Source organism: Pipistrellus hanaki (genome assembly GCF_964339955.1).
Source record: "Pipistrellus hanaki genome assembly, chromosome: 2".
Taxonomy (NCBI): Eukaryota; Metazoa; Chordata; class Mammalia; order Chiroptera; family Vespertilionidae; genus Pipistrellus; species Pipistrellus hanaki.
The window spans coordinates 158,683,037-158,700,075 of NC_140504.1; the positions used below are offsets into that span (position 1 = coordinate 158,683,037).

Here is a 17,039-nt window from a genome sequence, read left to right on the forward strand (position 1 = left end):
ATTTAAATGCTTTTTATGTTTTCTCTTTGTTGTAAAATTTTTGCTAACTCTTTATTTTGGAGTATCCTTTAGTCATAATTCCTTATAATAGTATATAATTTTATTTTATTGAAAAATTGTAAGGAAGCTTGAAGTTTATTTATAGCTGCTTTTCATTTAGTCTGATTTTATTGGCTTAGACATTAAGTAACTCTTCTTTAATGATTTTGCCTTTCACTTTGCCTCAGCCATGGTCATAACCTAGATCTTCTCATTACCAATAACTTTAATCCTCTTAATCTCAATTTCATGAATTTTGTTCTTTAACCATTAAGGGTTAATTTTCTCTCCAGTACTCCCTTTCTAACAATTTCTTTATTTCTCTACAACCTCCAATTACTTGATTCAGTGACCTTTGTACTGTGTATTACCCCCCTAATATTATTTCTTTCAATTTAGCCAGCTAAAATATCATAATCACTTTAATTATGCCCATTATATCAAACCTCAATTCCCTTACCCTTCTCTCACTTCATTTTACTTGCTTAACCAAACCTCAAACCATAGTTCAACCCAGTTGACTTCCTTTGCCTTGTCACTACCTCTGCCACTGAATAAGACTTGAGAAATACCATGATAGCTGGTCTCAATTGAAATTAAAGACCATAAACCTCTGAGCCCTATTGTTATCAAGCAATTATATATATTTCTGTATTTCATTTACCTTCCCATTCTCCCAGAAAATGTTTCATTCCACTTTTTGTTACCTCAAGCCTCATAAAAGCTCCTCACTAACCCTCCTTCTGACTTTATCTTCTATTTCATTGTGAAAATTGAAGCCATCAGAAGAAAACTTTAGTAAACTTTTATCATTGCATCTGCTGATTACCATCTATTATTACTGAATACTTAATACTGTGCTGTAGATGACTATCCATTTCCCTAGGTGATACTGTCTATACAGAATTGCTTAACATTGTGACTACTCTTTTCTTTTACCTGTTCTTCCTTTGATGTTTTCTGATATTTTTAGTCAGTTTCTCTCGGGTTGTCTTCATAAATCTTACTCCAACAATCCTTTAAAAACTTGTTATAACTTGCTCCAGTTCTGTTAGCAGATTCCCAGGCCCAGATTGCTGGGTCAGGATTTTTGGGAGTAGGGCCTAGAATCTGATTTTACAAACCTTCCCAATTAATTATAATCATCAGTCAGGTTTAAGACATTGAACTAAAGCCCCAGTTTCCTTCACGTGGGGTCATAATGAACCCTTTTAGAGACAAATAGACATAATTCACTTCTGGTCATGCACATTAGTAGCATATTTAACTTTAAATTATTGATTGTAATAATGAAGATAATAATTACTATAAATAGCTCCAGAATGTTTTTTCTTAATGTATATAGTAGCTCATTAGATTTAATTACAGTAAGTACAATAAAACTGAGCACAACCCCAAATTTACCATTATTTTTAGGAAGGAACAAATATTAGGCATTAAAAAAATTTTTTTCTACTTAATTTCTCCTATCAGTTCCTGAAAGAAAATAAGAAGCAGGATCAAGTAGAATTATCGAGTATTACTGCACAAAAGTTTTCAGTGATGACATATGGAATGAAATGAAATTCTTTTAAAAAAGAATGGAGTGTTTTTTCTTCCTTTTTTTTTCTTTTCTTTTTTTTTTTTTTTTTTTTTTGAGACCTTAGTTATGTTCAGAGTAAATTAACTGTTGCTAACTCATACTGTCTTTAAAGAAACTGGGAGGGGGGTGCTATGGGAATTTTAGTTGTTGGTACTTCAAGGTGATCCCTTTACATAAAAAGAAATCACCTTTAAATGGTATTATTCTTCATGGTCTTGGTGATTTTTAAAAATGTATGTAATAAGTTAACTTTGGTAAACTAATAATACTCTATAGGTGCCTAAAATTTTTGGTTGCTTTAACAGTACTAATTTAAAAAATGTTTGCATTGGAAATTCTGGATTTCTTTAAGAATAATTTACAGCATGCCACATGTAATATTTCTTTCCTTTCCAACTGCTTTCTATTATATGCTTAGGGTTTAGATCGCTCCAATTCCTGGGTTAACACTGGTGGTCCAAAAGCTGCCCCATGGGGATCCAACCCCAGTCCAAGTGCAGAATCAACACAGGTGGTGTTTATATTAGAGGTTTCTTTATTGGCTGCTGATGTTTCCCTCTAGAACATTACTTTTTAGTATATACTATGATTTCAGTGGCTTGCTTTTTTAATTATTAAAAAGTGTGTATTTTTGTTTACTTAGCACATTTTTCAACTACTATGCATGAATACCACCAGTTGCACCAGTATTGTTCTGCTTTCCTGTTTTCTTCTCCCTCCCTCCTTATACACTCTGTCATTATATCAGTTCCTGTTGCTTATGCGATTGATGACTTTGATAATGGTTTCTACTTTAGGGGTAGCGTATCTTCAGTAAGAATATTAAAATATTTTGAGTGGAAAAACCTGACAGTTTTCCATTTGCTTTTGGTTTAAAGTGTAGCTATTGTATCGTTTAGCATTTACTATCTTGTTGTTTTTTTCATGATCAGTAAAAATACTGGTAATAAAGCAGAAATTAAATGTGAACAGTATACAGTATGCTTCCCATCCTATAAGATTAAATACCAGAAGCAAAATACTTTCTCAATTTGTGCTGTGTTGCAAAGTATGAAATATATTATAACTTAGTTGAATTAGGTTTTGCTGACTTAAGTCTAATTGCTTGATGGCTTAGATACTGCATGATACCTTCAAATATACTTCTCATCTGTTTATTGATTTTGGAGGAAAATGTTTTTGTTCTTGTAGGAACAATTTAATTATATTTTAATATTAGAATTGATTTATATTTCATGTAGTATATGGTAAGCCTGAATACTATTTTTGATAATACTGGAAAGTGAAAGAAATCATTCTAAACTTTTAATAATTTTTTATTGAATATAAAAGTTTGGTGGGTTTTTTTTTTTTTGTCTGAGATCAGTTGAGAAGTATGTTTTTACATTTTCTTACTAGTTATGTGCATGTGTATAGGTCACACAAATAAAAATTTCATTCTTTGCAGCACTCTGAATTTATATATTTATTAAAATATTCAACTTTTTAAGACTAAAAATTTTAGAAGCCATTTTGATATTCCTAAGGCATTAAAAAACTTAAAATGGTAAAAATGAGATGAGCAATAAAATAGATGGTTTCTGAAACCACAATAAAACACTATTTAAAAAATTCTATGTATTCCTTGAGCTGCAAAGTCATCCACAGCAGACTTTAATGTTATCTCGTCATCATTCATCTTCACTCCATAGGCTATGGATCGAAGTTGTAATCGTATGTCTTCGCACACAGAGACGTCAAGTTTCTTACAAACATTAACGGGACGCTTACCAACTAAAAAGGTAGATTCATATGAAGACAATCCATATAGGGGGAAAATAATTTCAGCAATTAAATAGATACAAGGTTTATTTACCTAATCAATATGAGATGTTGCAGAATTTCCATTGCATTTTAAAACACATTTGAGCAAGTTCTGCTTGTCTGATGCCTTTTGGGGCATGCCTTCCCAGTGTAGGCTCTTTTACATTATTTTAATGTGCATCTTTAGGTCTGGCTGCTTGTGGACTTCAGTGAATTGAAATTTGATCATCAAATTTTAGTGCCAAAAAAATGTATCAACTCTTAATTCTGATTCTGTAACTGCTTCTGTTTTGTGTTTTAAATCTCCAGGAAAAGGAAGATGAGTTAGAAAAATTATCACTCTTAGTAAGATATGTTGATTTGCTTCCCTTATGCACAGTTTTGTTAGTTTTATACACTACTTTGCAAATGCTTTTTATGCATATCCATTGCAAGGCAGGATATTTCTGCTGTTTTTATAAAAAGACTTTTCAGTACCTGAAAAGTTGAAAATTAATGTCAAAGTTTAAATTTTTAAAGGTATTTCCTAAGTTGTACCAGCAAAGTTCATTCATGTATTTGCATATGTTGAAATATGTATGTAAGGCCCAAACAAAATTTTATTTGCAATTTTGAGTTTTTGGTCTAGTTTCTATTTGCAGGTACAATTTAGGAGGCTATTTCCCACCTAAAAATTACATTTTGCCACAAGATAACATGTAATTTTTCCAGCTATTCAACATGCCACTGTCTTACATGTATAAATAGCCGTTTCGTTAATGGGTGTCCTCACTGCATCATTGAATGGTTCACATGCCTTATTTTGCTTATTCTCATTATATCTTCATTTGCAGTTGCATTATTATTTGGTTTGTGTTATTAACAGACTTGACTTTGATAATAACTTTGGATTTACTTCTGGATAGCTTTTTCATGAGGAGCTGGCTTTGCAGTGGGTGGTTTGCAGTGGCAGCGTTCGGGAGGCAGCTTTGCAACAGGCCTGGTTCTTTTTTGAGTTAATGGTGAGCAAAATAAGCACATTTTTAAAATATTGTTTTCCTTAGTGAACACTTTTGTGTTAGCTCATTATTTTATACTAGAAATCTTTTTCTGTTGTCTTACAGTTTTACATGTTCCTGCAAGACAAAATTACATATATTATATCTCTAAATAAACATTGTGAACACTCAGCACAATTTAGTTGAAATGATAAAGTTTATTTTAGTTAAAGCCAATTAAAAAACGTCTTTGTTTCATTCAATAAATAATATTAAAAACAAAGGAATCAATTAGGAGCTTAATATTTATGCACACACATCATTGTTTATTGCTTTTGTGTATATATGTGTTATCGGATGTGTGCATTGTGTTAGCACTGTCTCCATGGGCTAAATATTACCAAGGCACAGAGAAATTAAGTAACTTTTAAATATACACTGCTTATAGATAGCAGAACTGTTTTTCAAACACTGGCATTCTAGCACTAGGGATCTTTCTCTTCAGCCTCTAGAAAGTTGAAATCATTGAAACTTTTTCTTCCGGAAAAGCAGTATGTAAAAAATAAATAAGAAACAAAGGAAATCAGAAGGGTAGAAAAGAAACACAAAAGGAGCTTCTAGAGTACATCATAGGGTCAGTCTCAGCATGGAATGTTACAGATATTGAGAATAGAAAGCCATTTCTTCACCAAATAAGTGAAAAGGGACCATCCATAAATGATAGGTAACTCATTTTTTCCCTAGAAAATAAGCACCACATTTGTAATTCATGTACTTTTAATATAAGTTCAAAATTATAATTTGACTTATTTTTTGATAGTTGTAAATGTATGTTTAGATTTCTTATATAATATAAATTAGTCAAAAGTTTATAGTTTAAGACTTAGATCTGCTATTTACTAAATGTAGAATTTTGGCTTCAATTTCCCTAAATCTAAAATATTTCTTACCATTATCACATGGGGATAAGAATCTATACCCAAAAACATTTTATCAACTTGAATCACTTTGTTATTGCTTACCTAATATTTTATTTAGGTAAAATATTTAGTTATTCATATTTAATATATAATACATCCACCATTTGATACTAGGTGTTAGGTACGAGAGGCACTACAGTGAAGTCCAGGTTCCTAATCTCTCAAAGCTCACAGGGATAAGAAATGGCAAAATTGTTGAGTCTTGGAAAGATTTAATTTAAAACAGTTTTAAGGAGTGCTATTTTTTTTTTCTTTTGCATACATACACTTTTTTAAAAATATATTTTATTGATTTTTTTACAGTGAGGAAGGGAGAGAGATAGAGAGATAGAAACATCGATGAGAGAGTAACATCGATCAGCTGCCTCTTGCACACCCCCTACCGGGGATGTGCCCGCAATCAAGGTACATACCCTTGACCGGAATCGAACCCGGGACCTTTCAGTCCGCAGACCGATGCTCTACCACTGAGCCAAACCGGTTTTGGCACATACACTTTTTTCCCCTATTCACAGCCAGGGTAATTTTATGAAGATGATCCTGTGATTGGATTGCATTTTTTTTTTTTTTTTTTTTTTTTTTTTTACATTTCTTTGGAATATACAAAATATTATAGTGAACTTTCCAAAATATTTGAGGAGCTAAAAGTCTTTCAGCTTTGTAATAAATCACGTTTTATATTGAAACAAATAGCCCTACTGTAGAGTCTCCATAATGATTAATTGCATCTGTAAGAAATTAAACTAATGGCTTATTTATTTTTTCAGGTGAAGAGCATGGTGCATCATTTATACTTTAATGATAAACTAAATGCAGCAAGGAAATCTCGTTTTCCAGAGCGTTTCATGGATGACATTGCTGCTCTTGTCAGTACAATTGCCAGTGATATAGTTTCACGATTTCAGAAGGTAATGATGACTTTTTAAAAAATATATTTTTTAAGCCGAAACCGGTTTGGCTCAATGGATAGAGCGTTAGCCTGTGGACTGAAAGGTCCCGGGTTTGATTCCAGTCAAGGGCATGTACCTTGGTTGCGGGCACATCTCCAGTAAGGGGTGTGCAAGAGGCACCTGATTGATGATTTTCTCTCATCGATGTTTCTAACTCTCTTTCCCTCTCTCTTTCTCTCTGTAAAAACTCAATAAAATATATTTTAAATAAATAAATTTTTTCAAGCTCACATTAAACTCTCATACCTTTATTTGTTTTTGCTTTTGATTTCATTTCATAGGATGCAGAAATGGTTGAAAGACTCAACACAAGTCTTGCATTCTTTCTCAATGATCTGTTGTCTGTTATGGACAGAGGATTTGTCTTTAGCCTTATAAAGAACTTCTATAAACAGGTAATTCATAATTAGTAATATTAGTAGTCAAATAACCTAAATACAGTGTTTGCTCTTTTTACAGCCAGAGCTAAGAGACCTTCATATACATGCATATACTAATACTGTTTTTAATAGCATAGTTTTATTAGTAAGGCAAAAGTAAGTTACATTTGTTAATCAGAACGCAAGACTATGGCAAGCTGATATCAGTAAAACTGGCTTTTGCTTGGGTTACACTGGCCCATTCTGGAGCACACCACCAGGTAAAGCAGCCCAGAGATTTCATTCAAAAATAATGTTTATACTAAATGAAGAACTAACTGCATTTTTTATGTCTTCATTGATATTTAAAGTAGCTGCATTTTGCTATGTATTCCTCCTAACACAGCCTTGGAGTTTAGAATTGTAGACAAATGTTTACCCAAGTCCCAAATGTCATTCATTTTGCTCTTATTAATCTAAAAGCATTCTGGAACTTTTCCACAAACAGCTGATTCTCTTTTTAAATTTTTATCAACTTATTAGTGAAATCTAACTTTTGAAAAAATTAGTATTGGGCCCAATGGGCAGTTTTGCTAGTAAGCTAGTAACTCATCCTAAAGATCCCTTTTAAAGAAGTTTTTAAAATATATAGACCTCTGGGTCCCATCTCAGTATTATTGAGGAGTTTGAATCCTGATGGTGGGCGTAGGAAGTGAGGGACATGGTGCTTGTGAAGCACTTCCGAGCTGGTCCACAGATTAGATTTGGGGAACTACTGGGTAAGAATGCTATTTGGCAGTGAAATATTTAGGCTTTTGAAGATCTGTTCTATTGGATGCCTTTACTGTATGTTTCTTTTATTAGAGAAGTTAAAACTGTGTGTGGACACTGACCCACTTATAATTATTTCCTATAGTATGCATTATTTTTACTCTATCTTAAAAATTCCATGTTCTGCTGCTTCCAAAATCTTTTCCTGTCTTTATTCATCAAGTATTAACCTCCTACATTTGCTGAACATTGAACTAGATCCTAGGGTTGCTAAAGTTATTAAGTCTGTTCATATATGTCCTCAAGTAATTTATGGTATTGCTGGGAAAATAGGCAAATAGATCATTATAAATATAGGTTATTTATAATATTAATTTATATTTCACAAAGTATTGTAAAAAGAATGGATACTTCTTTTATGAAGTTAATTTGGTGGTGTATTTTTTCCTCATAAAGTATATCTTTGAAAAGCAGAATATTAATGCTATATTAGAAACAAGAATGTGGCTTAGTCTTAGCCAGTTAGGCTCAGTGGATAGAGCATCGGCCTGTGAACTGAAGGCTACCAGGTTCGATTCTGGTCAAGGGCACATGCCCAGATTGCAGGTTCTGTCCCAGTCGGGGGCATGCAGGAGGCAGCTGATCAATGATTTTCTCTCATTGGTATTTCTCTCTTTCTCCCTCTCTCTTCCTCTCTGAAATCACTAAATATATATATATATATATATATATATATATATTTTAAAGAAAGTGGCTGTTAGCCTATCAGTGGAATTCTACAATAAATCTTGTAGTTCAAAATTTTGTATTTTAACAGTAATTTTAGAGACAGCTGATACTATTACTTAAATCACAAAAACCAAAGCTGCCCACTGAGTACTATTCTTTAATTCTTTATTCTGTCCTTCTGGTGTTGGCATTAGAGAATGATATATTCGATTGGTTTTCTCTTATTTATGCAATGCTTACAAGGTGTCTTCAAAGCTTTACTCATTACCAATTCCAAGTGTCCTGGTGTCCTTGAGGTTGGATTTTCTGCGAATCATCTGCAGCCATGAGCACTATGTTACATTAAATTTGCCCTGTAGCCTGCTTACTCCGCCTGCATCACCATCACCTTCTGTTTCTTCTGCAACATCTCAGGTATGCAAACTGTAAGAAAGAAATATCCTGAAAGTCCACATCTGTGAAAAAGCATTTTAAACACTGGGGAAAAATTATAGGTAACATTTGAATAAAAGCTGTATAATAGGTTCTGTATTAAGTGCTTCATAAGTATTAATCATTTAATTATCAAAGCAACTCTAGAAGGTAAATTCTATTACTATTCCTATTTTACAGATGAAAAAACTGAAACACATTAAGGTCAATAACTTACCCAAGGTCACACAGTTAAATGGCACATCTATACTTGGAACCAAGTCACATGTTGACATTATTTTAAATTTCTTTTTCAGTTACAGATGACATGTAATATATTAGTTTCAGGCATACAACATAGTGACTAGATATTTATATACCTTACCAATTCATCACCCCTGTTAGTCTGGTACTTATTTGACACTGTACATAGTTATTACAATATTATTGATTATATCCCTTATGCTTTTTTTTTATTTTTATTCAGAGTATCATATTAAAACATTATCTTACTCATATGTTCAATCTAATGAACAAAATAAACTGGTGAACAAAATAGATCTAGAGATATAAAAGCATGGAACAGACTGACAAATTTCAGAGGAAAGGTGGGGTTAGTGGGTAGGGGAAGTGATTAACTGGGAAACTTATAGGAATATATGCATAGCCCATGAATATAGACAATAGACTGGTGAAGGCCTGGGAGGGGGGGCAGGTGCAGGGTGGAAAGGGTCAGTGGGGGGGAAAAACAAACAAAGGGGACATCTGTGACACTTTGATCAATAAAGATAAAACAAACAAAAAGGAATAAAGAAAAAAACAGATGGGGTGGGAGGGAGACAACAGATAGAAACTTTTAGTATGAGAAAAATAAATTGAAAATAATCAAAAGTATATTTCACCATAGTTTCTTATACCAAAAGAGTAGTTACTTTCTCCAATCTATATAAAGAGCCAGAGTCCATTTCATCCAAAATGACCGAAGGGACAATCAAATGCCAGGCTTGCACGCAGCAGGCTTGGGTGGGCGGGGACTAGCAAGCGGGCTGAACTGCTTATCTCTAAGAGAGAGAAAGAAGTGGGCTGATCAGCAGCTGCCCCAGGCTCCTGGCAAGGCCTGAAGAGAGAGAGAGAGAGGCAAGGGCTGTTTTGTGCACTGGGGCCACTAATATATATATATATATATATAAAAGCCAAGCAACCAGAATGACCAGTCAGCCCTTGCCTCTCGCTCTCTAGGCCTTGCCAGCAGTCCAGCCTCTCTCTCTCTCTCCCCGGAAGGTCAGCAGTTCAGCCTGCTTGCCAATAGCTTGGGGTGGCTGCTGATCATCCCCGCCTCTATGATCAGGCCTGGAGATAGGCCTGGAGATGCTGACTGGCATAGAAACTGACTAATCAGGACCAAATTTGGGTGAACTGGGAGGAGCTAATGACTGCTAGGAGGCGGAGCTTTTGACACTTGACTGGTATAGAAACTGACCAATCAGAACCTAATCTGGGTGAACTGTGAAGGCAAAACCAAGGTGGGGTTTTAGGAGGGATTTTTAAGGGCAACAGCTGTTTGGTGTAAGGTGTAAGAAAACAGTTCAATTTTTTAATGACCAGTTTGGCAGTATAATGCAAATGGCTGGCTATTAGTCCAGATATAGGGATTATGTATTTTTTTCTGCCAAGAGCATTGCCTCCTGCTGAAAAAGACTTCCCCCTCCCCCTCATTTAAGCAGTCCTATTCTGCATAACCTATATATACTAATAAGAGGGTAATATGCTAATTAGACCAGATTGACCGGCCATCTTCTGGACATCTGACTTCCTTCCAGACAAAGCCATATTGGTGGGGGCCAAGGCAGAGGCAGTTAGTGGCAATCAGGCCAGCAGGGGAGGGCAGTTGGGGGTGAGATCAGGTCAGGGAGGGCAATTGGGCTATCAAGCAAGCAAGTAGAGAGGTTGGAGCAGGCAGAAGCAGTTAGGGGCAATCAGGCAGGCAGGCAGAGGCAGTTTGAGGAAATCAGGCAGGCAGGCAGGTAAGTGTTTAGGAGCCAGTGATCCCAGATTGCCAGAGGGATGTCCAATTGGATAGGATGCGGGCTGGGCTGAGATAACACACACACACACACCCCCGCCCCCCCCATGCACAAGTTTCATGCTTAGGACTAGTCTATATATATGAAAGCCAAGCAACCGGAATGACCAGTTACTATGACATACACTGCGGCCCCAACCACCCACAGCCCCTACTCCCTGCGGGCTCAGACCCCACCCATGCACAAATTTGTGCACTGGGCCTCTAGTTTTAATAAAATAAACTGATCTGTAATAAATCTTAGGCAATAAATTATTCTAGGCAAAGTTTATCTCACTTTTAGATAATTCTCACATTCTGTTCATTGTAATGTGTGTCTGTGGAATTTTTTGTTGCACAGCTATTATAGTTTGTTCTATCTCACTCCCAAACAGAGTTCTGGATTTTCCACCAATGTACAGGACCAGAAGATTGCAAATATGTTTGAATTGTCTGTGCCTTTCCGCCAACAGCATTATTTGGCAGGACTTGTATTAACAGAGCTGGCTGTCATTTTAGACCCTGAGGCTGAAGGGTGAGTAAACCAGTTTTTGGCTTGTAAAATATTAGCTTGATTTTGATGGCAGGACAGATGTATCCCACTTAAACTTCCTAAGAATCAAAAGATTAATCTTTCCCACTCTTCTACTTGAGAGAAATGCTTTTTTTTTATTCCATCAGCTTGATAAGTAACCAAGATAATTCCTTGAGGGCAATAATATGTTCTAATACTGATCACAGATTTGCTCTCTAGAAACTCATTATAGGAAGAAAGTTAAAACTGAAACAATATACTATGATTAAATGCTAATTTTGTAGTACAGACATAGTTGTGTAGAAGATTAACGCCTTTATTATAGCATTTGTAACAATGAATTATTACTTTGCTGTCTGTTCCTCTCTTACTACAAAATAAGCTGTTTAAGAACAGAGACAATGTCTTATCTCCAACATCTAGAATAGAATATTGCAGGTCCTGCATAAGTTTATATTTAATTACTGTGTGTGATTGAGTTTAGATATAATATACTATGGGGGTTAGGGGCAATCAGGCCTGCAGGGGAGGGCAGATAGGAGTGAGATCAGGCTGGAATTGGGAGCTGTTGAAAGATAAGGAATAGACAATGAGGTTTGGGAATCATTGCTGGTGATGCAGGAAATAGGGGAAACACAAAAAGCAAATGACCAGAAGAGGAGGAACTATTTGGAGAAAATATTGAGAAAAGAACTTACAAGATGACAATGTCAAGTAGAAATCTAGAGAATGAAATCTGATATATGTTCATTAGATGTGGTTCATGACAATATTTTAAAAATATACTTTAAAATCTGGAAGGGAGAAGAATCTCCAGCTAGGTTTCATAGGCAGCTATATAAAATGGCAGATAAGGGCTCTGGCGTTAAGATTACTTTGTTTCAGATCTCAGCTTTTAAATCTGTATGATCTTAAGAGATAAAAGTTATATTTATTGGCGCTCTCCCTGCCAGGAGCATGCCCATCGATTTCCCTGCCCTTCTCTCGCTTCCCCTCCCACTCCCCCGGCACAGTAGCTTCCTCACTCCCAAGCTCCCAGGGCCCTTCCTTTACCTCTGTAACTCGTTCCTAAGCCCATTTCTTCTAGCAATTACTTCTACCTCTGTAATTTACCTAATAAACGTTCTCTTGCAAAATTTTTTTTAAAAGTTACTATTTACTGAGGAAGGCAATATACAAGGCGTTTAGCATAAATTACATAGCTTAATTTCAAACCACCTTAGGTAGGTTATTACCCACATCCATAGATAAAGAAACAGAGATTAAGTATCTTCAAAAAATCATTTAGCTATTAAACGTTGAAGCTAGTAAGTACCATATTATAAATATTTAAATTCTGTTAGTTGCAAACAAAGGAAGTAAATAGAGGAAGTAAGTGGAAACACTTGGTGTAGACTTAAAACATTCAGGAAGTTTATTACTGGGGACATCATGTAATAGTTTATTACTAAGTTAGAATAAACTAGTTTCAAGTGAACATATATTTTCAAGGTAGAAAAGAAAAATGAAGGGGACATTTAGGCTATTGAAGAAAGATGGGGTTTGTTGAATATATGGAGGGATTACTTTCTGAGAGAAGATACAGCTTTTTTTTTCATTAAATTATTATCTGCATACAGAGAAGATACAGCTTTTTCTGAAACACAGGAAAGATGGTCCTATAGCTATATAGATGGAGATATGTTAAAAGATGTGACCAGCCTGGCCATTGTGGTTCAGTGGTTGAGCATCAACCCATGAACCAGGAAGTCACGGTTTGATTCCTGGTCAGGGCACATGCCCAAGTTGTAAGCTTGATTCCTGGTTGGAGACATCCAGGAGGCAGCCATTCAATGATTCTTTCTCATCGTTGATGTTTCTATCCCCCTCCCTTTTCCTTCCTCCTTCTGAAATTAATAAAAACATATATATATATTTTTTTTTTTTTTAATGATGCGACCAGAGCAAATTTGGAATGGCTTTCTTTCCTAAAAGAAAGAAATTGGAGGTAAGGTCTTTTACTGATATTGATGGTGAGAGGCTTAAGGAGAGATAATGTGATCTGAAATTGGTACTAGGTACAGCATTAAGGGGTGGGTGAAGTTGTATGAATTTTTAATTAGAATGGTTTGCATAGTCAAAGCATCTTCAATTTAAGAAGAAAGGCAAAACTATGAAGATGAGAGCGACCCTTGCTAGTTTATTATCTCAATTGAAATGCAGGCGAGTGGAAGTCTAGAAAAGTTGTTAGGGCCCATATGAGGTGTGTGAGCAAGGAAGTTCTGTTCAAATAGATGTCAAAGGTAACCTCAGCCTGTGAACGACATAATCCATTAGGTAGAGGATTTTTCTTTGGAAAAAGGAAATAGAAGATTACTTAAAATGTAGCTGTTAACTTTTTATTTTTTTGCTTTAAAATATCACTATAACTGCTCTTACGTTATTTAACATTAAAATGCACTAAGAAGGAGTTAATGTAAAAACATTCAGGTTTACTCTTTAGTGAATTTATATAACATTTCTTTTCCCTCAATTTTTACTTATACAAAAAGACATTAATTTTAAAATAGAAGTGTTTTTATAAGAATAGATGCAGCCGAAACAGGTTTGGCTCAGTGAATAGAGCGTCGGCCTGTGGACTGAAAGGTCCCGGGTTCGATTCCACTCAAGGGCATGTACCTTGGTTGCGGGCACATCCAGAGTGGGGGTGTGCAAGAGGCAGCTGATCAATGATTCTCTCTCATCGATGTTTCTGACTCTCTATCCCTCTCTCTTCCTCTCTGTAAAAAATCAATAAAATATTTAAAAAAAAAAAAAGAATAGATGCAAATATGTGGCAAAATTAAGAAGTTGAACAAAATTGATTCAGTACCATTGCTGACTGTTTGCTTTAAAGGTATTAACTAATAATCTGTGACCTTATTGCTTCTTCTCCATCTTCTTTTTAAATAGACTGTTTGGATTGCATAAGAAAGTCATCAATATGGTACACAATTTACTATCCAGTCATGACTCAGACCCACGGTACTCTGACCCCCAGATAAAGGCTCGGGTGGCTATGTTATATCTACCTCTGATTGGCATTATCATGGAAACTGTTCCTCAGCTGTATGATTTTACAGGTACTTAGTATATGTAAAACAGATTTTAATGGCAAGTCACAATATATAATAAAAGTGTTAGACAATTTCTCAAGATTAAAGATCTTATTTTAGGAAAAGAAATATAAAGAAATGTACTAATATAAGTAAACTGTAAATAATTATATTACTGAAAATCTTTTGACTTTGTGAGAGAATCCACTGCAAGGTTTCTGTAAGTAGTTCTTATGATGAAATTTTAAGTAGTAATTGTATAGTAGTTCTATTCCCTACTTGTTAGAAAATAGGGTTTTTGTGTACTTACTGTTCCTCTTAAAAAAACACAAGAAAACCTGAAAACTGTTTACTACCCTCCGTATTAGTTTTATTCATATAAATGTAATTTAAATTAATATTCACCTGAATATCAATAATTAGGTTTATTGCTAACATTGGGTTAATGAGATGAAGTTTTGTTGCTTTTTAAAAATTAGGACCTACAAAGTTTTATTGCTCTTGCTTTTCATATTAGAATTGAATTCTTTCACTTGCTCTGAAAAAAACACTGTAGGGTTGCATTTAAGCTAGCCATTAACTAGATAAAATACTTCCAGTTCAATCAAAACAAAAACAAACATTTACTGAGTTCCTCGTGTTTATTAAGAACTGTTTATTAAGCTATTCAGAAGTTTTATGTATGTATGTATGTATGTATGTATTTATTTATTTTGAATTTCTTCCCTCCTTCCCCCCTCAGAAACTCACAATCAACGAGGAAGACCAGTTTGTATAGCCACTGATGATTATGAAAGTGAGAGTGGAAGCATGATAAGCCAGACAGTTGCCATGGCAATTGCAGGAACATCAGTTCCTCAACTAACAAGGCCTGGAAGTTTTATTCTCACATCAACGGTAAAAACAACCCTCAAACAAAAGTTTTTTTGTACCCTTAAATAACTAAGATTATTTGTTGTATTAACTGACGCAGAAGTACTCTGAGCTTTATTTTGTGGAAAAGTTAATACATTTTATAATACATCGTATAAATGTCAAAGACTTCTTTTTTGTCACCGTCCCTGACAGGAACCAATGGTTCTCTAAATCTGATAAACTTTTTGTTATTACTTTCTTATACTTCTCTTATTTTTTGAATCAGCTGTTTCTTTTTACTTTCATCATGTTTGATATATATTATATGGTAGATATGTTAGTTTTTAATAGTAAGACCTTTAGTTTTTTGCTTTATAAATTCTGTTAACATTTGCTGGAAGCCCTACCCAAGCTAAAACAGTCTTCTCTTGCCAGGAAAGATTCAATAAACTTCAAGAACTTAAGTCTAAGGTTAGGGGTATGACTTATACAAGTATTATCTAAATCAAATGATCATTTTATAATATTTGATTTTTAAATAATTTTGTTTTTTTGCTTTTAGAAGAAAACAGTTGACAACTGCTCAAAAAGGAAATGGTCATTGATCATTCTAACTCATTCTACTGTTCTTGATTTTCAGAGTGGCAGGCAACACACTACCTTTTCAGCAGAATCAAGTCGGAGCCTTTTGATCTGCCTCCTTTGGGTTCTCAAGAATGCAGATGAGTCAGTTCTACAAAAGTGGTTTACAGATCTCTCAGTCCTGCAGCTCAACCGCCTGTTAGATCTGCTTTACCTCTGTGTATCTTGCTTTGAATACAAAGTAAGTGATCATTATGCCATTGCAAAGAGGAACAAGATAGGAAATTATGTGGAGAAAGAAGAAAATTTTCTCAATGCTTCTTCTTTTCTAATGTTTAAATTTTAGGGAAAGAAAGTGTTTGAAAGAATGAATAGCTTGACCTTTAAAAAATCAAAAGACATGAGAGCTAAGCTTGAAGAAGCTATTCTTGGGAGCATAGGTGCTAGGCAAGAAATGGTGCGCCGAAGCCGAGGACAGCTTGGTATGTACACAATGTCTTCTCCTTCTGGTGAGAATTTCTTCATTTTCCTTCAAGTTTATTTTATAGTCCTCATTGTTGCATGTCTTCAATGACAGTTCTACCCTTTAAAAAAAGTGTTTTAAATGTAACTGTGAATTAACTGAAATAACCATTTCTCTGTAGGAACTCAAGTTAAGAGTTCTGATTGAAGTAGGGTAAAACGTACTTTGTGATTTGCTCTGGATAGTCTCAGTTTATTCCTGTTACCCTTGTGTGATTATTAATAGCATCCCAAAACTGCTCTAGTTTTAGAATAGTTTTAGGTGCACAGCAAAATTGAACTGAAGATACAGAGATTTCCTTGCCTGCATGTATGTATAGACTCTCCCATTATCAACATCATTAATGAACCTACACTGACACATCATAATCACACAGAGTCTATATAGGGTTCACTCTTGGTATCATTCTTTGTAGCATTTCCTTTTACTCTTAAAAGTTACCTATTTTGCACAATGAATTAATATACTCTGTATCTAAGGCAAAGATATTGGCCATCAAACTCCAATATTAGTGAGAAGAAGCAATAGCTTTAGAGGCCTGATTCTAATCCCAGGTCTGCTAACCATTAGCCATATAACTTTGACCAGGTCACTTAATCTCCCCACTTTCTTTTTCTTTATCTACTGTGATAGTTTGGAGAATTTAAAAGGTAGTATAACTAACTGAGCTTATCATCTTTGTAGTGATCATATATATAAACATTTCATAAATTCTAAAGTGACATGTAAATGATATTGTTGCTGTCAGCTCCTTAAGGACAGGGCCATGGCTTAGTCATCTGTGTACATGACACATGCTAATAGTTC

The 17,039-nt window shown here is 34.7% G+C and overlaps 2 protein-coding genes across 8 annotated transcripts in view; one reads left to right on the forward strand and one right to left on the reverse strand.

Annotated features, from left to right (window-relative positions):
- PATJ (PATJ crumbs cell polarity complex component) overlaps positions 1 to 17,039 on the reverse strand; it is a 762,329-nt gene that overhangs the window by 169,685 nt on the left and 575,605 nt on the right. The window lies entirely within an intron of this gene.
- The window catches only part of DOCK7 (dedicator of cytokinesis 7), a 170,096-nt gene that overhangs the window by 102,995 nt on the left and 50,062 nt on the right, over positions 1 to 17,039 (forward strand). For 2 of the 7 annotated variants that reach the window (XM_084876068.1, XM_084876069.1), the window contains exons 23-33: positions 2,040 to 2,132; positions 3,313 to 3,402; positions 4,330 to 4,425; positions 6,149 to 6,289; positions 6,613 to 6,726; positions 8,434 to 8,604; positions 11,059 to 11,198; positions 14,130 to 14,299; positions 15,015 to 15,169; positions 15,768 to 15,950; positions 16,056 to 16,218. In XM_084876068.1, the coding sequence (XP_084732194.1) occupies positions 2,040 to 2,132; positions 3,313 to 3,402; positions 4,330 to 4,425; positions 6,149 to 6,289; positions 6,613 to 6,726; positions 8,434 to 8,604; positions 11,059 to 11,198; positions 14,130 to 14,299; positions 15,015 to 15,169; positions 15,768 to 15,950; positions 16,056 to 16,218 (1,516 nt within the window). The remainder of the gene's footprint in view (positions 1 to 2,039; positions 2,133 to 3,312; positions 3,403 to 4,329; positions 4,426 to 6,148; positions 6,290 to 6,612; positions 6,727 to 8,433; positions 8,605 to 11,058; positions 11,199 to 14,129; positions 14,300 to 15,014; positions 15,170 to 15,767; positions 15,951 to 16,055; positions 16,219 to 17,039) is intronic. The other 5 variants (XM_084876070.1, XM_084876071.1, XM_084876073.1 and 2 more) reach the window with 3 other exon arrangements.